We start from the raw sequence: 17,738 nt of genomic DNA, 5'->3' as shown, positions 1-17,738 counted from the left end.
TCATGCAGCCAAACAAGTTTTCATAAATCAAACTTCAGTACGAGCAAAGAATTCATGAAACAGATTACAAGTCGAGAATTGACATAAACAACTCGCAAGATGCAGCACCATAAAGAACTTTCTAAGAACACGAAGAAATAGTCTGAGATCCGTGTATCGTCGCAAAACAATCAATGAATGGTTGGATGCTATTTACCGTGGTCTGCTGGAGGAGTTGATCGAAGTATGCGTCTTCAATTACCTGCTCTGAATAGGATCTTTCATGGAATCAAGAAAATCAAAATGGTTCAAGACACCAGTTAGTGCTGCAAGAAGTTGGATATGAATCTGCACCAGGGTGGAATTTGGATCCACACAGTCAGGAAGAGTAGGTAGGCATTCAGGCAGTCGAGCCGGGCGGTCGCCGGCCGAAGAAGAATGACAAAGTGAAAGCACAGCTCGACAGAAAATGAACCTGTTAAAAAAAATGAAACTCCCAAATCTATTATTTGAATGTTGACAGTCACAAACCATAACACTGTTAAATTTCTGTTAGAAAGAGAGGAAATTACCTTACGATTAACCGTCGAAGAAATGGATCGGTTAACACTTGAGCCCAGACCTGATTAAGGGAATTGGATGTGCAGAGTGCCACTTCCCATTCAGCTAAACCCGACGAAAGCAAGCTCTCAGCATCATTGTACAAATCCTGAAAATGAACAAACACAAGAGACATTGAACTTTGAACTCCATCACGATGGCTGAGACTTATGAGATACAAAACAAAAGCATCAAGACAACTTACAGAATCAATACCAGAGGAAAGGCCTACTAGCTGGAAGAAGGCCTGTAATGGGGAAGTTAGGAAGTGTGTAAACTGGCTTCCACCAAATGATATATCGCTATCAGACACTGAAAATGGCTTCTCGTGGGACAGAAGTAAGGCAGATGCTTCTCCTCTTTCTGCACCATGAATTGTCTGCTTGTTTGCCAGTAGACAAGCAGCATAAAGGCAAAGATGAGCCCACAAATTGCGTGAGTGGAACTTGATTGATTCCATTAACATATTAATTACTAAGATTTGACAAGTTTATGCTCTATTGCAACAGAAGTGGGATACACTTGGCATGGGAATACATAAACTTCCAGAATGTTAATCATTTGTGATTACTAATTGAAATGCCCCCTATGAACTTGAAAAGTTGTTAATATGGGAATATTTCATAATCATTTTGATAAATTATAGACTAGAAAATTGAGATCAAGTTTGACAAACCTGCCTTGAATGATTGGCTATTGTCACTGTCGAGTATAAGGAAGAGTGGTTTCCGTGTAAATGGAACCAAATCTTCAGGATAAAGATTATTTGAACCTGAGATTTAAAAACATAGAACATACAAAAGAAGAATGTTCATATCCCAGTAACACAACTAAAAAGTCACAGAATAGAGAGTGTGAACAAAATCCAAAAATACCTCCATTTCCTTGAGAACCTAGGCATAAACAAGTTCCTAAATTTGCAGTTGAATTTACATTATCATCATCCAATGGTGGATACAACTGAGTTTTCCTCTTCCAAGGAGCATGTGGCGTGTGATTTACTTTTGAGGAATTCAATGACCTTCGAAAACCATTGTTTTGAAGAGTAGCATTAGAATCAGTTTTTCCTGCAGATTTCACTTGAGTTACAAAATGAGATGGACTATCAATGATATATAATTACCAGCTGAATGAAGAAGAAACCTGAAGCTGATATATAAATTAGCAAAATTTCATCTGAAGACAACTCTTCCCAGATTGTAGCAATTACCTGAAATAAAATAGATCATTCTAAAGTTCTAACAAACTATAGAATCCGTGTAAAAAGAATTTCAGAGATTAGTCCATCTAAATAGCCATCAAAGAGGATATATATATATAACACTAGCTACCAACAACAAATTTAACCATTGCAAATCTCCACACCTCACAGACAGCATCTATGTAAAACCATATTTGTCTTTTGGTTTATCTCATAATTTTAGATTAGTGTGTTAAAATGGCGATAAAGCAATGATTAGAAAACCTTAACACTCACCGCAATTAAATGTGATACAGAAGGGTGGTAAATAACGGCTTTACGTGGGTTTGGAGGAGCATCTGGATCATTCATATCAGCAGCGACATTTATATCAATCAATCCAGATGCTTCATTCTGCTCACCAGAACTCTTTGCACATTGTTCTTGTTTAGGATTCTTGTTGAAGGATCCATTGGGTTCCCATTCCAAACATTGTAGCATTCTGAATGTATCCAGAGTAAGTTCTGCAAGCTTTATCTGCAGAGGCAATCTACTTAATAAATAATGGTGTATTAAAGCAATTGAAAGATGTAGTTGTTGACATAAATATTACTTGATCTATTACTAGAGAAGCATAAAATCAAAACCTCATTCCGGTGATAGCTTGTAAGCAAAGCATCTTTCAGTCTCAACACCCTAGTTGAATGAAACCGAGATATACATGGCAAGGAAGACTGGTGAGCATCAAACAAAATGTTATATCTCAAAGGCCTGGTGATTTGAATCAATGCATCAGCCTTCAAAAACCTGGCAATTTCTTGTATCACTTGCTTCCATTCCTTAAAGTTCATTGCCTGGAATCAAAGTTATACAAATATGAAGGAGAGAAAAACTGCTGTATAATATATCAAAGCAAAAAATATTTTCCAATATATAACCAAAAAAATTACTCAATGGTTATGCAAAAAAAACATTTTCTGACCTATGACTAAGTCAAACTATTACACAGAATGAGTAAAATCAACATTACAACAGCATCATTCACATTTTTAAAAATCAAAATAAACCATAAAAGCACTTTTGTACAAGAACATTTAGTTGGCTACACCAAAGTTGAGAATCGTTGTTAAAGGTTCACAATGAATCATTGTGTCATGAGTTCTATTTTGAGAACGAACTCTTTGGAAGGGTAAGGCACTGAATGTTAACAGTCCCTACACACTAAGCTTACAAAGTCCTGCACATTGTGCTTCCACTTATAAGATTTGAGATGCATGAATTATGGGAATACAGAGGTGAGTGGCTAACCAGAAATCAAATGCAGTGTTTGTAAATGCAACTAGCATCCTACTTAGTTACTACAGAACTATATACCAAATGGAAGATCAAACTTCAAAAGGTAACTCAGTGATACAAATTTGTATCTATAAGGGCACAATGGAGCAAAAAAGAGTCACACAGGATTAAGTTTTCTCTATTATATTGATAACAAACTTCTTCTCAAACTGGTATGTGTATCAATTGAAATGACTACTAAAATTCCATGGTGATAATCCTTGCAGTGCAAGTCGCATGTTATGAGGACGAATACAACCCTCAACAAACTAATATAGCCAAGCAGATGAATCAACAGCACATTATCACTAATTCGACATGGTCAAGAGGTTGATAACTGCATGAACTTCTCTACTCAAGCTGTAATATTCAAGTTACATTGTATTATCATTCACTAATTTTTTCCAATCCACCATGTTTTGTGTACTAGTCAACAGTATCGCAAAGAGTACAAGCTTTAGCTGGCACATTAATTGCAGATTTTTTGAAACAACGATCAATGAGGTTGCCATGGCCAACAAAGATAATAGCACAAGATCCAGTCTTTCAAGTACCGGGAAGGCAGCCTTTGACTCCTCCACCAAACTCCTAAAACGATCGGCGAGCTGCCTCACTTCGTCGTTCCGATTCAACAGCAAAGCTACAATCACGAACCTGACCAGGAACCTCAACTCCTTATACTTGAGCCTGAGATCGGGCGCGGCCGCAGTCGACCCCCTCACCGCCTCAAAGTACCCCCTGCTCACGATCGCCTCGTAGAAGACGTAGGCCTCCACGAGGAAGCGGGTCTCGCTGGTCCGCTGGTACTGGCAGTAGAAGAGCTGCCCGATTCGGTAGGCGACCTCACCGATCTCCCAGCGGCAAAGGCCCTCAGCGACGAGCTCCCGACGTCGGCGCTGCTGGAACCTCCAGAGGCGGGTGTACGACTTGAACGCCTTGCGGAAGTAGAGGAGGTGGAGCGGGCCGCGGGCGCAGAGCGGCAGGTCGCGGACGAGGGCGAATTTGCGGTCGGCGTCCTCCACGAGGGAGTGGAACTGGGCGAGCGCATCGGAGGATCTGCTCCGGTCATCGTCGACGGCCATGGCCAAGGAGGAGAGCGGAGGTAGAAGGAGTGGCGATGGCGATGATCGGGAGGTAAGAGTAAGAAAGACGACGACTTCTGTGACGGTCTTCGTGTGTCGGAACTAGCGTTAAAAAAGTGGAAGGAAACTCCACGTTCAGATGCACCGCGGAGCACCGTAACGAAGAAAGAAAAATAATTTTCATAATGCCCCAAACTTTAACAGATTTTACAAAATACTCTCTATATTCCACTTATAAAATACTTTATAATATTTCTCTGAATAATTTAGTAACAATTTTAGTTTATTTTAATGATTTTTAAAGCTTTTTTTAATGTTTAAAATAGAAAGATAAATTCTAACGGTCCATCGCAGTCCGTCCCTTCCTTCCTTATCGGTTCCTCCCTTGCTCACCGAGCGCACTCTCCTCCTCTCCTCTCTCGGGGGGTTTGGTATTGCCGATCTACCGCCCGGACGCTGCCTCGCCGCCGGTGTTCGCCGATCGAGTCTCTGAAGGAGGTACTCTTTTTGTTGCTTTGTTGGGGACGATTGCATCATTTTAACTTTAGGGATTTCGTTTTTGAGTAGATGCAGTCATGCAAATTCGCTGGGTTTTTTTTTTTTTTTTTGAAGCTATGAACCCCATTTGTCAAAACAGGATTTTTTTATGGAGTGCGGGAGATTCTTGGATTGCGGTTGGTTGAGGAGGGTGAAAATTGTGGAAAGATTTGGTTTTTCACTTGGTAGTTGTAGCTGTCCTAGCCAATCTTATATTTTTTGTGGTAGTAAAGGTCTAAGGAAATGGAGACTTTGTGGACAAGTAGGTTACTTGTTTCCAGAACGCCTAAATTTGCCTCTTCTTCTGAGCTCAATAAGCTGATTCCTTCCAGAAAGTCTTTCTATTTGGCTTGGGCATTAGATTAAGAAAAATTAGGGAGTCAACATTTTACCTTGAACAAGGCTGGTAAAACGATGCTCTAAATGTGGTTGGTGATATTAAAAGTAATAGCCAATCTCCATCTCCTGTCACTTATTCAACCATCTTACTATCATACAAGATGGGTGACTCGTTTGGTGCAGTTTCTTGCTTTTCCTAGTTGAGAGACAAGTATCAGAGAGGTGAAATTGGTAAGACCAGCAGTGATGAATGGAAGAATGTTGTTTAACTTGGAAAGTTCACAATCAGTATATGTTATCTCATGATCTAGTAAATGCTGAAAACCAGCTCCTAATATGTTTAAGCTCCTAGTTGTGATGGATGAGGCACTATTAAAACCTAACCGAGTAGATTATGAACGCCTTTTATGGGCGTGCACATGAGATAACCATTATTCTGTGGCCATGGAGTTCTATAGAAGAACAAAGGAAATGCACAATGACATAAGTTTATCTGTATGTAATCATGTGAAATGGCTAATGACTAAGGCTAAAAAGTGGTGGACAGCTCTTGGGATCTTCAAGGACTTGCTGGAGATTGGACCTAGCCCGAATAATCTATCATATGAACTGATCCTATCGCATTTCAACTTTCTGCTAACTGCTGTGAGGAAAAAGGGACATGGAAGTGGGCTGTTAGACTTATCAACAAGATGCAAGAGAAAGACTTAAGACCAGGAAACAGAGAATGGAGAGCTGTCCTTTTAGCTTGCTTTAAAGCATTAGAAACATCGGTTGCTATACAGATATTCACTAGGATGGTGGAGCAGGGGGAGAAACCAACCACAGTATCTTATGGAGATCTGTTGAGTGCACTGGAAAAGGTAAGCTTTATGATGAAGCACTCCGCATGTGGGAGCATATGGCTAAAGTGGGTGTCAAACCAAACCTATATGTATGTACAATATCAACATCAGTTTATATTGAGAAAGGTAATCTGGAGATGGTTGAATCTGTCATTAGTGAAATGAGATAAGTAGGTATTGAGCCAAATGTGGTCACTTCTAACATGATAATTTCTTTGTGCGTGAAGAATGCTATTCAAAATGCTACTTTGGAGTGGTTTTGCCACATGAAAAATTACAAGCTCAAACCAAATGATGAAATGAAACAACTTATGAAGTACTGGTGGAAGGGAAGAGATGGCAAACCAAGACTAGCAAATGAGATGTACTCAAGGGCTTGTGATGAGGGACTTCATCTTTCTTCAAAAGCCTATGATACTGTCTCACAATCCTTACGTTCATGTTGAACTACTGTGAATCTGAATGCTTTGGGCCACATGCTCAGGCTAAAGGAAAATGCATACCTAGTCGATAGAATTTGTTTGTGATCTTGTAGATCTCCCTCTGAGAGAAGACCATTTGATGAGAAAGAATTATAAAAATTAGACCATGGATGAGTTCATGCAATTGATTTCACATTTGTTATCCATTTTTTTTGTGTAACATTGACAACCTTTTGCACTATTATGTTATAGTATATCAATAAATGCTAGCACACTGACTTCATTGTCATTGATTTTTATACTTCTTTTGCTTAATTTTTTTTCACTTTTGGAGTATATATATATATATATATATATATATATATATATATTCCAAAAGTGAAAACATTAGGCAAAAGATTATTAAATTAAAAGAGATCAATGAAAAAGAGTACCTCCAACAAAATTCCTAAAATTGAAATTATGGAAGCATCCCTGAAGTTTCCAAATGAAAAGAGTACCTCCTTTAGAGATTTGATCAAGCAGTGGAAATGAAGTAGCATCCAGGCAGTAAATCAACAATCACAATGTCTCCGAGAGAGGGAGGGAGAGGAACAAAAATGGCAGGTGTAGCTTCATGACGGACAAGGAACAAAGAGAAGGATGATGGCTCTAGCGAGTATCAATTGGTTTTGTGTGTCTATGGTCCTTTCATATGTGCTACAGTATCTTGATCACTTTATATTCTTCATGTGTCCAGGTTGGTTGGGGTCTAATAACGCATTGACTTTGTGACAGCTGTGCTATGGGTACCATTAGAGTATCTTATTAGAGGTGTACCACAAGGATTCTGGCAAAACAGGTCAATGCTTTTTATTGAACTTATTTAAATTATTTTTTGGGTTGATTTGTTACCTTTTCAATATTGAAATAACACATTCATCATTGTAAAATATGAACACCGCTGTATATATCATTCAAATCTAAAAGGTAAATGTTATTAATTTAGTTAAACTTAGTTTGCTATTATTTGTCTAAACTTTAAAGTTCTATTTTGAAAAAGTTTATAATTTAATATTTATTTAATTGCATTGTTCTCTTATTCTTCTTCATTTTATATATTATTTTATTTTAATTATTTTTTTCTGAGAATATATATATATATATATATATGTTAGATTTAAAATATATAAATGTTCGACCTCCCAAACACATGACTTTTACACCTCTTTGGCCTCTACCACACCATTGATCTCCTCAACACCAAAGAGATGCTAGAGTTACTTGCTTAGGAGGTCGAGCATTTATACATTTTGAAACAAATATTTATAAACTTTTTTAGAAAAATAATTAAAATTTAATAAAATTAAAAAGAATTAGAGAAAAATGTAATTAAATAATAAATCTAAAATATTTTTAAGATATATTTTTAACTAAATAATATCAAATTAAGTTCAATTAAATTAATAATATTTACTTTTTAAATTGTGAATGATATGTATGTAGTGTTAGATTTTATAATGACAAATATGCTACTTAAGGATAACAAGTGAACCAACAAATTAATGTAGAATATATTTAATAAAAATATTAACTTGTTTTGCCAAAATTTATGTGGTACATCTTCTTCAATTACTTTGGTGGTATCACCAAAATAGTTGCTATGATGTTGTAAAGGATGTAGCCTTATTGTTGGAAACTTCAGGGATGCTTGCATAATATCAATTTCAGGGATTTGTTTTCAGTAGATGCAATTTGGTAGGTTTTGATTGAAGATATGAACTCAAGTTTGTTAAACCAGGACGAGGTGACAATTGTGGATGGCTTCTCTCGCATTTTCTTCATCATTTGTCAGACTTCGTTTCACTCGGTAAGATCTGAAAAGCTGAACTTTTCATGTTAAATTTATAGTTGTATCTTTTCATAGAAAGGGTTAGCTTGTGGACATGGAGTAGGAGAAGAAAAGACTTTTTCAAAAGGTGCAATTTTTGACCAAGCACTGATGCCCTTTTCATAAGCTTGTTGTCGATATATTCAGCACTTCATGCATGTCTGCTTCACTTTGGTTTTTGATTTAAAATAATTAGGTTGTAGTCTGATGGTATGGGAAAATTCTTAAAGCATAGACTAATCTATGGATTGAATCTCATTCATGTAAAATGATAGTTCTTTCTGGGTGGATCCTTACCTGTTGTCTTATCATGACTGTTAACAGGGTGCATTTTGGTACAAGAGCATTGAGTTCTTTCAAAAAGATTGTAGCATTGAGTTGTGAAAAAGTTTCACTAAATTTGATTCCCAATCTGACAACAAATGGTTACAAGAGAACAATATGCTTTGCTTTAAAAGGAAATGGTGCATTTGTGACAATACCCAACTCTAGTGAGGGCGACGTTGAATCAACAGACTTTGCTGTTAGTGAACAAGATAATGCACATAACAGTTCTATTCTTCAAGCTGATGCAACATCCATCCAAACAGTTGTAGCTGATATTTCTCCAGTTCCGAATGACTTTCCTATCTACAATGGTGAACTTGATTTAGATTGTCCTACAAAAGGATTCTCCTCTATTCCAGAGGCAATTGAAGACATTCGTCAAGGCAAGGTTCGCTTGCTTTTCTAAGTGCTTTCTTATGACTCATTCATCTCCATAGACCCTTTTCATCATCACTATGTGTTGTTTCCTTGCAGTTTGTGATTGTTGTTGATGATGAAGATAGAGAAAATGAGGGAGATCTCATTATGGCAGCATCTTTGGTAACACCAGAGGCCATGGCTTTTATTGTGAAACATGGGACTGGAATTGTCTGTGTGAGTATGAAAGCTGAAGATCTTGAAAGGTTAGATCTTCCTCTCATGGTATCAAATAAAGAAAATGAGGAGAAACTACGCACAGCTTTCACCGTCTCAGTGGTATGTTACTTTTATTTGCTTTACTAGTTAATAATGCTTCTTAGGCATGAGGGGAAATTAGATTTCTTCATTCTCAGAGACCCTAAGTAGTGCTCTTTGCCTTTATATATTATTGATGAATAGGAAATATTACAATAACCCCTTAACCCTTACATTTTTTACTTCCTAACTTTGGATATTCTATAGGGACCAACTTGTTACAAATATATTCAACTAATATGTCTGCAAAATGATGTACATGGAGAGAGAATGTATTCAACTTGACATGTTCGTGGAATGGCGCACATAGAGAGAGCAGGGTGGATCCAAATTAAGGTTTGCAAAATAACATAGGTGAAAAGAGGACTAGCCTTGACTTGAGATATTAACACAGTGATATACATGGAGAGAAGAGAGATTCAACTTTAGATCCACGGAATGACGCATGTGGAGAGAAAAGGGTATGGTGGTTTGAGATTCACAAAATGATGCACATGGAGAGAAAAGGATTCACCGACTTGAAATCTATAGAATGGCACACGTGGAGAGAAAAGGGCACAATGACTTGAAATCCATGGAATGACTCACATGGATAGAGAAGGGCACACCGATTGTGGTTGAAATTATCGATTAGCCCCAAAAGCATGAATGAAGTAGCTACATTGAACTTAAACAAAGCCTAACTAGATTGGGCCTAAACAAGTCCCAACTAGATTGGACCTAATATAACCTGTTTGCCCAACAGAATGCCTCAAACCTTAAAAAAAAAAAGGTTATATCACTTTTCTATGACAAAGCAGACGTAGGAGGCCACAGTGGATCTGGATGGCATTGGCAAATATAGTTGTAACAAATGACAGGAGGTGAAGGCAAAAGTGAACTTAGTGCTATTGCAGTGAACTCAATATAGGGAAGCTAGGCCGCCCAAAGCTGATCAAAGGTGAAGAAAGACACCTAACTATGCAGCTAGAAGGAGTGACACCAACACCAACATTGAGAGGAGCAACTGATGCAATGTCGGAAGGAGCAATGTCATGGGATGTACTAGCAAGATTGGATGCAAGATGTAAGCAGAGACATGGGTGGCAGTGCCGCTCAAGATGCAACACCTCCACAAGCCGCTAGAGCGACGAAGAAGGGGGAAGATGCAAACACTGCAGGAGGAGCAACAGTGGAGCAAATTCCCAACTCATGTGGGATAACAGAAGGAGATAGCGGTCATTGGGAAGAAGCTCGCTTGGAGTTTGCCCAATGATTGTCATAGACAGTTGTTATGCGAGGAAAAAGGAAGCGACTCTAACACCATATGAAGGGGAAAACTATATTTCCTCAGGGACTGTAGGTAGGCCTCTCTACTTTTATATATTATTGATGAATAAAAAAGATTACAAATAATCCCTTAACTCTTATTTATATCTAACTCCTGAACACTTAGAAAAATGAAAGAAAGAAGAGGCATGTCTTGGGTGCATATGGTTTGGGAAAGCTTGGTACAGAGACACCAGCTTCACATATTAATACCTCTTTGGAACCATAGGTGTTGGACTGCTTATTGACTGCCTATTCACTCAAATCAGTTTAAGAAATTAGTTGTCTTTTTGTTTGATGGCATGAGTTATATAATGTTGACTACTTAAGTTGGCAAAGTTTTTCTTTTTTCCTACTTCTTTTGAGTGGGAAAAGGGGAGGCGGTCTGCCCCAATACTACTAAATAAAACTGTACTTTAGTTGGCAACTTGTGTTACTGGTACTATTTGCATGTAATTGCTTATCCTATCTGCATGAACCGCTATGCTTCATAGAAAAATATGTGATGTGAACATATGAATTGCTGTACAATTTTCTTTGTTCTTGAATGCCTGCACTCAGCTACTTTTTCTTTCTTACATTGGCTGACCATTGATTTCTAAATTGTGGGATCATACCACGGTTCTATTTTCAGGATGCTAAAGATGGTACAAGTACTGGTGTCTCTGCTACAGACAGAGCTAGGACGGTTATGATGCTTGCTTCACCTGATTCAAAATCTAAAGATTTCAACCGTCCTGGTCATATTTTCCCATTGAGATACAAGGAAGGTGGTGTCTTGAAAAGAGCTGGACATACCGAAGCATCACTTGATCTGGCTGTATTAGCTGGGTTACCTCCTGTTGGAGTTCTTTGTGAGATAGTTGATGAAAGCGATGGTTCCATGGCTCGTTTACCTAAACTACGTGAATTTGCCAAGAAGGAGAACTTGAAGATAATTTCAATTGCAGACTTGATCAGGTGCATTGTCAAATTCTCTCTCATTGTGCCAGCAGGCTATTGTTTTTAGCTTTAACACAAACGACGATGATAATGTTTTGTGTGGGTCATTGATAGTTTTAAATTGACAATAGAAACCATGCTCCCACATTACGGACGCGCATAGCTTGCAAATTGTAAGAAAACTTTGCAGCATGATAATTATTCTGCACCTAACGTCGCTGTCAAAAACACACAATACAAGATGAAAGGGAAGTAAATTAATAAAAGGCGACAACATCCAAAACTCTCAACTTACGAAAAATTTATGAACTTAAAATTGAAGTTCTAGATTACCTTAGAAAATTCCTCTAGTGACTTAACCAAAGAAGATCCTCTTAATGTTTGACTTTAAATGACTTCGTTGATGATCCTTCACTTGAACCCTAAATAGCTCTCCTACCATCCTTTACTTGAATTTTCACTTAAACTCACCACATCTTAGATACAGTTTACATCCTCTTGACTATGATCTACTTCAACAATTGTCGAACTATCTTAAGGACTTAAAAGTACCAACCCAATTGAAAGAACAAAAGGATAAGATACTATTGAAAAATGATAAAATTGGTGAAAATTATTTTAGTAAGACATTTACAGGTATGTGCCCTTTTGCAGTAACTTCTGAGATTAAAGTTTATTGATTTGGCTTTTTCCATCAACCAATAGGAACTTCCTACTTTTGCTTCATGTCTTTAGTTTGGAGTACCATGTACTTTTCAGATCTTTTTCTTGATTAACATTCACAATGAATGAATGCAAATACTAGGTGAGCAACTTATTACATTTTTCCCTACATAGAACTTCTGTTCTATTTTCTCATCTCTTGTAATGTCCTTCCCACATTTTAGCCTTGTAGTTTAGCTCAGTGTTTTTGTTGCTTTAACACAATGACTTCTCATGTTAGATTCTTTTAGTTGCCTCAGGATTATTCAGTTTTGTTTTCTTATTCTGGTCAGTTTTGTGATAAATTATTGTTCTGAGTTCTGACCATGTGAGATTATGACAGATATAGGAGGAAAAGGGATAGGTTAGTTGAATGTGCTTCTATTGCACGCCTACCTTTGAAATGGGGTGTTCTGTTCAGGCCTATTGTTATCGATCACTTCTTGATGGAATGGAACATATTGCTATGGTTAAAGTAAGCAGCCTTCAATACAATCTTACGCACATTTTTTTGTACCCTTTTGCTTGCTGTTCCACATTTATTCTATTGTTATTTATAGACCTAATATCATTCAGGGAGATATTGGAGATGGCCACGATATCCTTGTAAGGGTGCATTCTGAGTGCCTCACTGGTGACATATTTGGATCAGCTAGGTGTGACTGTGGCAATCAGCTTGCACTAGCTATGGAAATGATCGAAAAAGCTGGAAGGGGTGTGCTAGTTTACCTTCGCGGACATGAAGGCAGGGGTATCGGCCTCGGTCACAAACTTCGTGCTTACAATTTACAGGATGATGGGCGTGACACTGTGGAAGCTAACGAGGAGCTAGGATTACCCATCGATTCACGGGAATACGGCATTGGTGCGCAGGTAAAATACCATTCACCAAACTTATGGTATGGAGTGTAGGAATCAAGTAGTTTATCCTCTTAATTAGTGAACATTTTAGAGTCGCATTGCATCACGGTAAATTATCATATTTTTTAGTGCTTAAGATTGATTATCTCTTTCTGAATAATGGCAAAATTTCTGGCTTGTCTCCCTTTCTGAAAATAAGTATCTTTCTGGCTGGTCTCTCATATGTAAATATGTTCAACACCTTATCTACTACTTTTCACTTCTCTTTTACATGATAAATAAACATCTTTCTAGTATCATCTAAACCACTAATGTTGGCAAAACACTCTTGCCGTGCCCCACACCAGTCATAAAACTTCATTCTCGATTCTACGAGAATTTTTATGAAAGCGTTTCATTTGCCTTCCATGGAAGTTTCATTTTCCCAGAATGTATCATAATTTTTATAATTTTTGGCCTAATTCTTCTTCTAATGATCGATTCAACCTCTGATCAAAAGGACCTTGGTTCTATTTCATCTCTTCAACAAGTTTAGTAATAAGCATAACAGCCCTATTGTTCCGATGGAGAGAAGAACTTATAATTAGCCACTAATAAAGATCATTTTGGCTGTTTTGAGTATATATTTAGAGAAGTATACTTATTGATAAACTAACTCATTTATGTTGCCCAGATTCTACAAGACCTTGGCGTTCGGACTATGAAACTGATGACGAACAACCCTTCCAAGTATCATGGACTCAAGGGCTACGGATTGAGCATTGCTGGCAAAGTTCCCCTGCTAACTCCAATCACCAACGAAAATAGAAGGTATATGGAAACAAAAAAAGAAAAAATGGGGCATATATATGGATCTGATTTCAATGGTCATCTTGCTAGTTTCATTGGAAGTGATGCAACTAATGAACAGCAGCAGGCATCCTCCTAATGTTGCAAGTAGAAGTTGATTAAGCTTTAGTTGTTTACAATTTACAAGCTTGTATTTTATGGTAAAGATTTTTTAATTTGATGGAGCTCCACTGAGTTAATGACTATCTAAGCTGTTGTACCAATAATAATAATAATAATAATAATCCAAGTTTGTTTCTTGTGTAATAAAAATGGTAGCTTTATTTGTTCATATAATTGTATTTCATTGCTTCCTTTCTGTGTGAATTGGTGACTGTATATATGCATATATTATTTTTTTTATTTTAAAATTATTTTTTTACATCTAATATTATAATTTAATATTTAAATCTTAAAAAAATTATAAATGATTTAATCATAAAATGACACTATTATTTTTTTGTGCAACATTTTCAGAGAAATCTTCTATCGTGGACGGATTATGCAGAATAAGACATGCAGAGTATTAAAATATATTAAAAAATTAATATGTAATGCAATCTGAAATATTAGTTAGTAATATATTTATTTTTAATAATTTAAATATCCAACTCATCCCAAATAAATCTAAAAGAGTAGATAAATCCAATATCATAAATTTTTCAAACTTCATCAATGACAAAAAAAATATATCTTGATCAATAGAGAGTGTGCTTATTTTGGGGTTTATTTTTCTCAAATGAGTCATTGGCATCACCCCTGTTTCAATCATTCCATGAGCTCACGCTTCTGGCAGAAAATTTTCAAGAAATGGCAAAAAAAAAAAAAAAAGAAACACAAATTACTACAATAGAAAATTACATTAGCAAGTATCATCACAATGGGCAGTCATATACATTGCAGCAAGATAGATTGGGTTAGCTACTTTAATCATTTGATTAAAAGGATCAAGCATCTATAACAGGCACGTTGAGAATCAGAAGATTCATCTGGTCGCACCCTCTTGCATGGTAATCCCTTCATCTTCGCGAGATCTTCGACCAAAAATAGACGATGAAGAAACAAAAAAGTGCAAACAGAATCACATGGAATACATGATTTGAACCCTTTTGGATGATGCTCTTATTCAGCCTTCTCATGTTGTTCTTCACCCCAGCCTGGGCAGCAGTTAAGGTCATTTGCTGTTTAACATCCACAGATTCATGAGAAGCATTCAAATTTATAGTCTACAAGTAAAGAAGTAAAATACATAAATATGTAAAAATGTTTGTTATGTTAGCCTAATTATAAAAGCACATGCAAGACTCAAATTGTGCATCCAACATTGTTCCTGTAGAATTGATGCCTTTTTAGAACAAAAATCTTTGCATGAGAAACCAGTATAATGGCTGACTTAGCAAACCACAAGTAAATCAATCATGCAACCAAAACATGGGAGTGTTCTACTCACTTGAACCTTTTTTCATCTGTTGCTAAATCAACATAAATTCTTGAAGATATTTGTTTTGTTTGTGTTTTTGTTTTTTTCCTTCCAAAAGTATGTTAAAGGATGCTGTGGCTAACATCCTGATGTTTTTACAAGTGGCAGTGTCCCTAAACTTTTGGCCAATATCTTGGTGGTATTTTCCGACAATGCGACTCACAAATTTTGTTTGCGGGACTTGATAAAAAAACGAGATCCAGCTTTCTCTCTGTTTTACTCTTGTATTGAGGTATTTTGATGATCAGAGGGGCTATATAGGGCACATCCATTCCTCTTTTTTAATAGTATTTTCCAACTGGAGGCATTGGAATTTCTCTATTCTTGTAGGATCCACCATCTGATACTTTGTAAATCACATAGGATCCTTCCCATTTAGTTGAATTCGCCTACTCATCTTTAGTGACTATGGGGCATTCAAGTACACATGCTTAAGTGGTCGCATGAGGCTTCTAGTGAGGTTCAAACCTAGAGAAGCCTTGTTTTGAAGTCATCTTTCCAACAAGAATTAAGATGCTCTAGAGGGGCCTTGCCTGGTTTCCAACACCTAGGTGTTCACCCCAGAGCGTTCCGCAAACAGTCATCTGACTTCTTAAAGTTTCTGAAAGTGAAAGGACAAAAAAAAGGATGAATGTAATGGAACTACAGTATTGAAGAGAAAGCTTTTGAGTTACGGAAAATAGTAATGACAGATGAAGTTTCCACATTAACTTGGCAAATGTTTGAAGCATGTAAGAGTGTAAACTCAGAAATGACAATGGAAATTACCAATTGAGTTATGAAGTCATTTTGAAACTTTGCTTCTGACTCTATTTCTTGAGCTACCTGTAACATGAATTGCAAGGGGAACAATTAGTGGCATTAAAAAAAAAACACAATAAGTAGTACAAGAAACTAAGGAAAAAGATAACAAGGTTTCTTAATGATTATGATCACCTTTAAGTATCACCATTTTCAGATTGTATTTATTGTTTATGAGAGGAGACCAAAACTCTCATCATGTCACAATATGTTGGTGTGCATTAAGCGCAAGAACAACCCTTATCTTGCTTATGAGAGTAGACACCATTCCATTATTCAAGTATGTAAAGACCAAGTACAACTCTTGATTAATCTTACCGCTTAGTAGCATTTCTACAAGCCCTAATGAATTGAAAGACAATTGAAACTGTTTATCCAAAATTTCTGTATGGAAACTAATAGCATGTACCCCTCATAAATAAGTAGATTTCAAGGCTAGGTTGTTAATTTCTAGTGACATAGCCTTACATATAGAAAGTAATTCAAAGCCAGAATAAAATTCATGCAACCAATTCACAAGGCATCGAGAGTAACTATTTGTTGTAGCCAACATGACGAAGCGTAATGCTTCCCTGTTGCCAAAAAAATAACGAATTGCACAATTAAATTTGAACAAGGAACTACCATACTAGCTTAATCTTTCACCATTTTGTCATACGGATTTGTTCAATTTTTTAGTTTATGAGCAATCCACTTTGATAAATCATTACTTTCCATTTTTTTATGTATATGTTCAGTAGAGTATGACCACCAAGAAAAACACTCTCTTTAAATACAAAATCATTGTTGTGTCCTCTTTGACTAAAGATCCATATCACAAAAAAAGAAAAAGTTGGTGTAATTATAGAGTTTGGATAGACACTTTATTCATCAAGGGCAGCATAAAGCTTGTATCTTCACAAAGTTATACCAACGATTGAAAGGAAGAGTGCACAAGGACATGATAATGACACTACCACAGTCGTTTTGATTTTCTTAAAAATAAAACGTGAATTTCACAAGAAGATCGATTTCGTTCGCTTTATTCTCCTAAACCCTAAATAAAATGGCGCATCAGACTTCAATTCACACAAAAACCCTCATCTTGATCCTTTTCTCCCCGATGCTTCTTGATTCAAGTTCCAACAATTGAACCCCAATCGTAAAAATAGACAAGAATGAAACGAAATAAAGAGGAGGAAAACGCACCCCTTTCAACTGCCGGACCTTCCCGTAAAGCCCACTGATCTCCTCATCCAAATCCCCATGCATCGGGTCGATCCGCAATTGAATCTCGTCCGAAGAAGCAGCTGGACGCGCGAAGAGCCCTTCCCTGAGATCCCAACACACACAAAAACCGATTTTTTCACAAAAAAGAACAACAAAACAACAAAAAACTAGAACGAAACAAAATTCTCGAAGGGAAAAAAAACAAAGGAATCGATGTAGGAGGCCATCGAGTACCTCGATCGCAGAGGACCTGAAGCGCCGTAGAGGGGATGCGCCATGGCGGCGTGGCGACGGAGAATTCCCTCGCCGATCGATAAATTTACAAATAAATAAATTCATAATAGTTTTTACGATTTAGGGAAAAAAACGGCAGTCACGTGCGCTGCGCGTGGCTCGGAACCAATCGACTACTATTT

The 17,738-nt window shown here is 37.0% G+C and overlaps 3 protein-coding genes and 1 pseudogene across 3 annotated transcripts; 2 read left to right on the top strand and 2 right to left on the bottom strand.

The window, feature by feature from the left end:
• Position 1: 1 nt before the first annotated feature.
• On the bottom strand, positions 2-4,218 carry LOC141835731 (uncharacterized). The gene is made up of 9 exons (XM_074723104.1): positions 3,649-4,218; positions 2,407-2,613; positions 2,057-2,296; positions 1,723-1,789; positions 1,455-1,646; positions 1,260-1,351; positions 785-958; positions 552-688; positions 2-454 (listed from the first exon to the last, which is right to left on the bottom strand). Exons 1-9 carry the CDS (start codon positions 4,174-4,176, stop codon positions 238-240), a joined length of 1,854 nt encoding a protein of 617 aa, XP_074579205.1. The 5' UTR covers positions 4,177-4,218; the 3' UTR covers positions 2-237.
• Positions 4,175-6,424, top strand: LOC141835556 (uncharacterized; annotated as a pseudogene).
• On the top strand, positions 4,549-14,017 carry LOC141835732 (putative bifunctional riboflavin biosynthesis protein RIBA 1, chloroplastic). Its single transcript, XM_074723105.1, is given in 9 exon segments — positions 4,549-4,674; positions 8,100-8,168; positions 8,514-8,904; positions 8,991-9,212; positions 11,134-11,459; positions 12,487-12,553; positions 12,556-12,618; positions 12,720-13,016; positions 13,678-14,017. Coding segments are annotated over 8 exon segments (1,671 nt in total). The 5' UTR covers positions 4,549-4,674; positions 8,100-8,118; the 3' UTR covers positions 13,933-14,017.
• Positions 14,018-14,655: 638 nt separating this feature from the next.
• LOC141836536 (bet1-like protein At4g14600) lies at positions 14,656-17,680 on the bottom strand. The gene is made up of 4 exons (XM_074724050.1): positions 17,557-17,680; positions 17,302-17,425; positions 16,081-16,137; positions 14,656-15,013 (listed from the first exon to the last, which is right to left on the bottom strand). The coding sequence occupies exons 1-4, from the start codon at positions 17,598-17,600 to the stop codon at positions 14,852-14,854; spliced, it is 387 nt and encodes a 128-aa protein (XP_074580151.1). The 5' UTR covers positions 17,601-17,680; the 3' UTR covers positions 14,656-14,851.
• Positions 17,681-17,738: the final 58 nt, after the last annotated feature.

This window comes from Curcuma longa, chromosome 10 (assembly GCF_044706935.1).
Source record: "Curcuma longa cultivar G26 ecotype Majalengka, Jawa Barat chromosome 10, ITB_CL_G26_1.1, whole genome shotgun sequence".
NCBI classification, from domain to species: domain Eukaryota; kingdom Viridiplantae; phylum Streptophyta; class Magnoliopsida; order Zingiberales; family Zingiberaceae; genus Curcuma; species Curcuma longa.
This window is presented reverse-complemented; position numbering and strand designations above follow the sequence as displayed.

Bases quoted from the DNA above. Each gene is read 5' to 3' on its own strand.
- LOC141835731 (XM_074723104.1), bottom strand. From the start codon at position 4,176: ATGGCCGTCGACGATGACCGGAGCAGATCCTCCGATGCGCTCGCCCAG. The intron at 2,614-3,648 runs GTACTTGAAAGA...CTTTGATTCCAG, and splicing joins AGTCAAAGGCTGCCTTCCCG to GCAATGAACTTTAAGGAATG. The intron at 1,352-1,454 runs GTATTTTTGGAT...TTTAAATCTCAG, and splicing joins AGGTTCTCAAGGAAATGGAG to GTTCAAATAATCTTTATCCT.
- LOC141836536 (XM_074724050.1), bottom strand. From the start codon at position 17,600: ATGGCGCATCCCCTCTACGGCGCTTCAGGTCCTCTGCGATCGAG. The intron at 16,138-17,301 runs GTGCGTTTTCCT...TTCATGTTACAG, and splicing joins AGGTCCGGCAGTTGAAAGGG to GTAGCTCAAGAAATAGAGTC. The intron at 15,014-16,080 runs GTAATTTCCATT...GATGTTAAACAG, and splicing joins ATGACTTCATAACTCAATTG to CAAATGACCTTAACTGCTGC.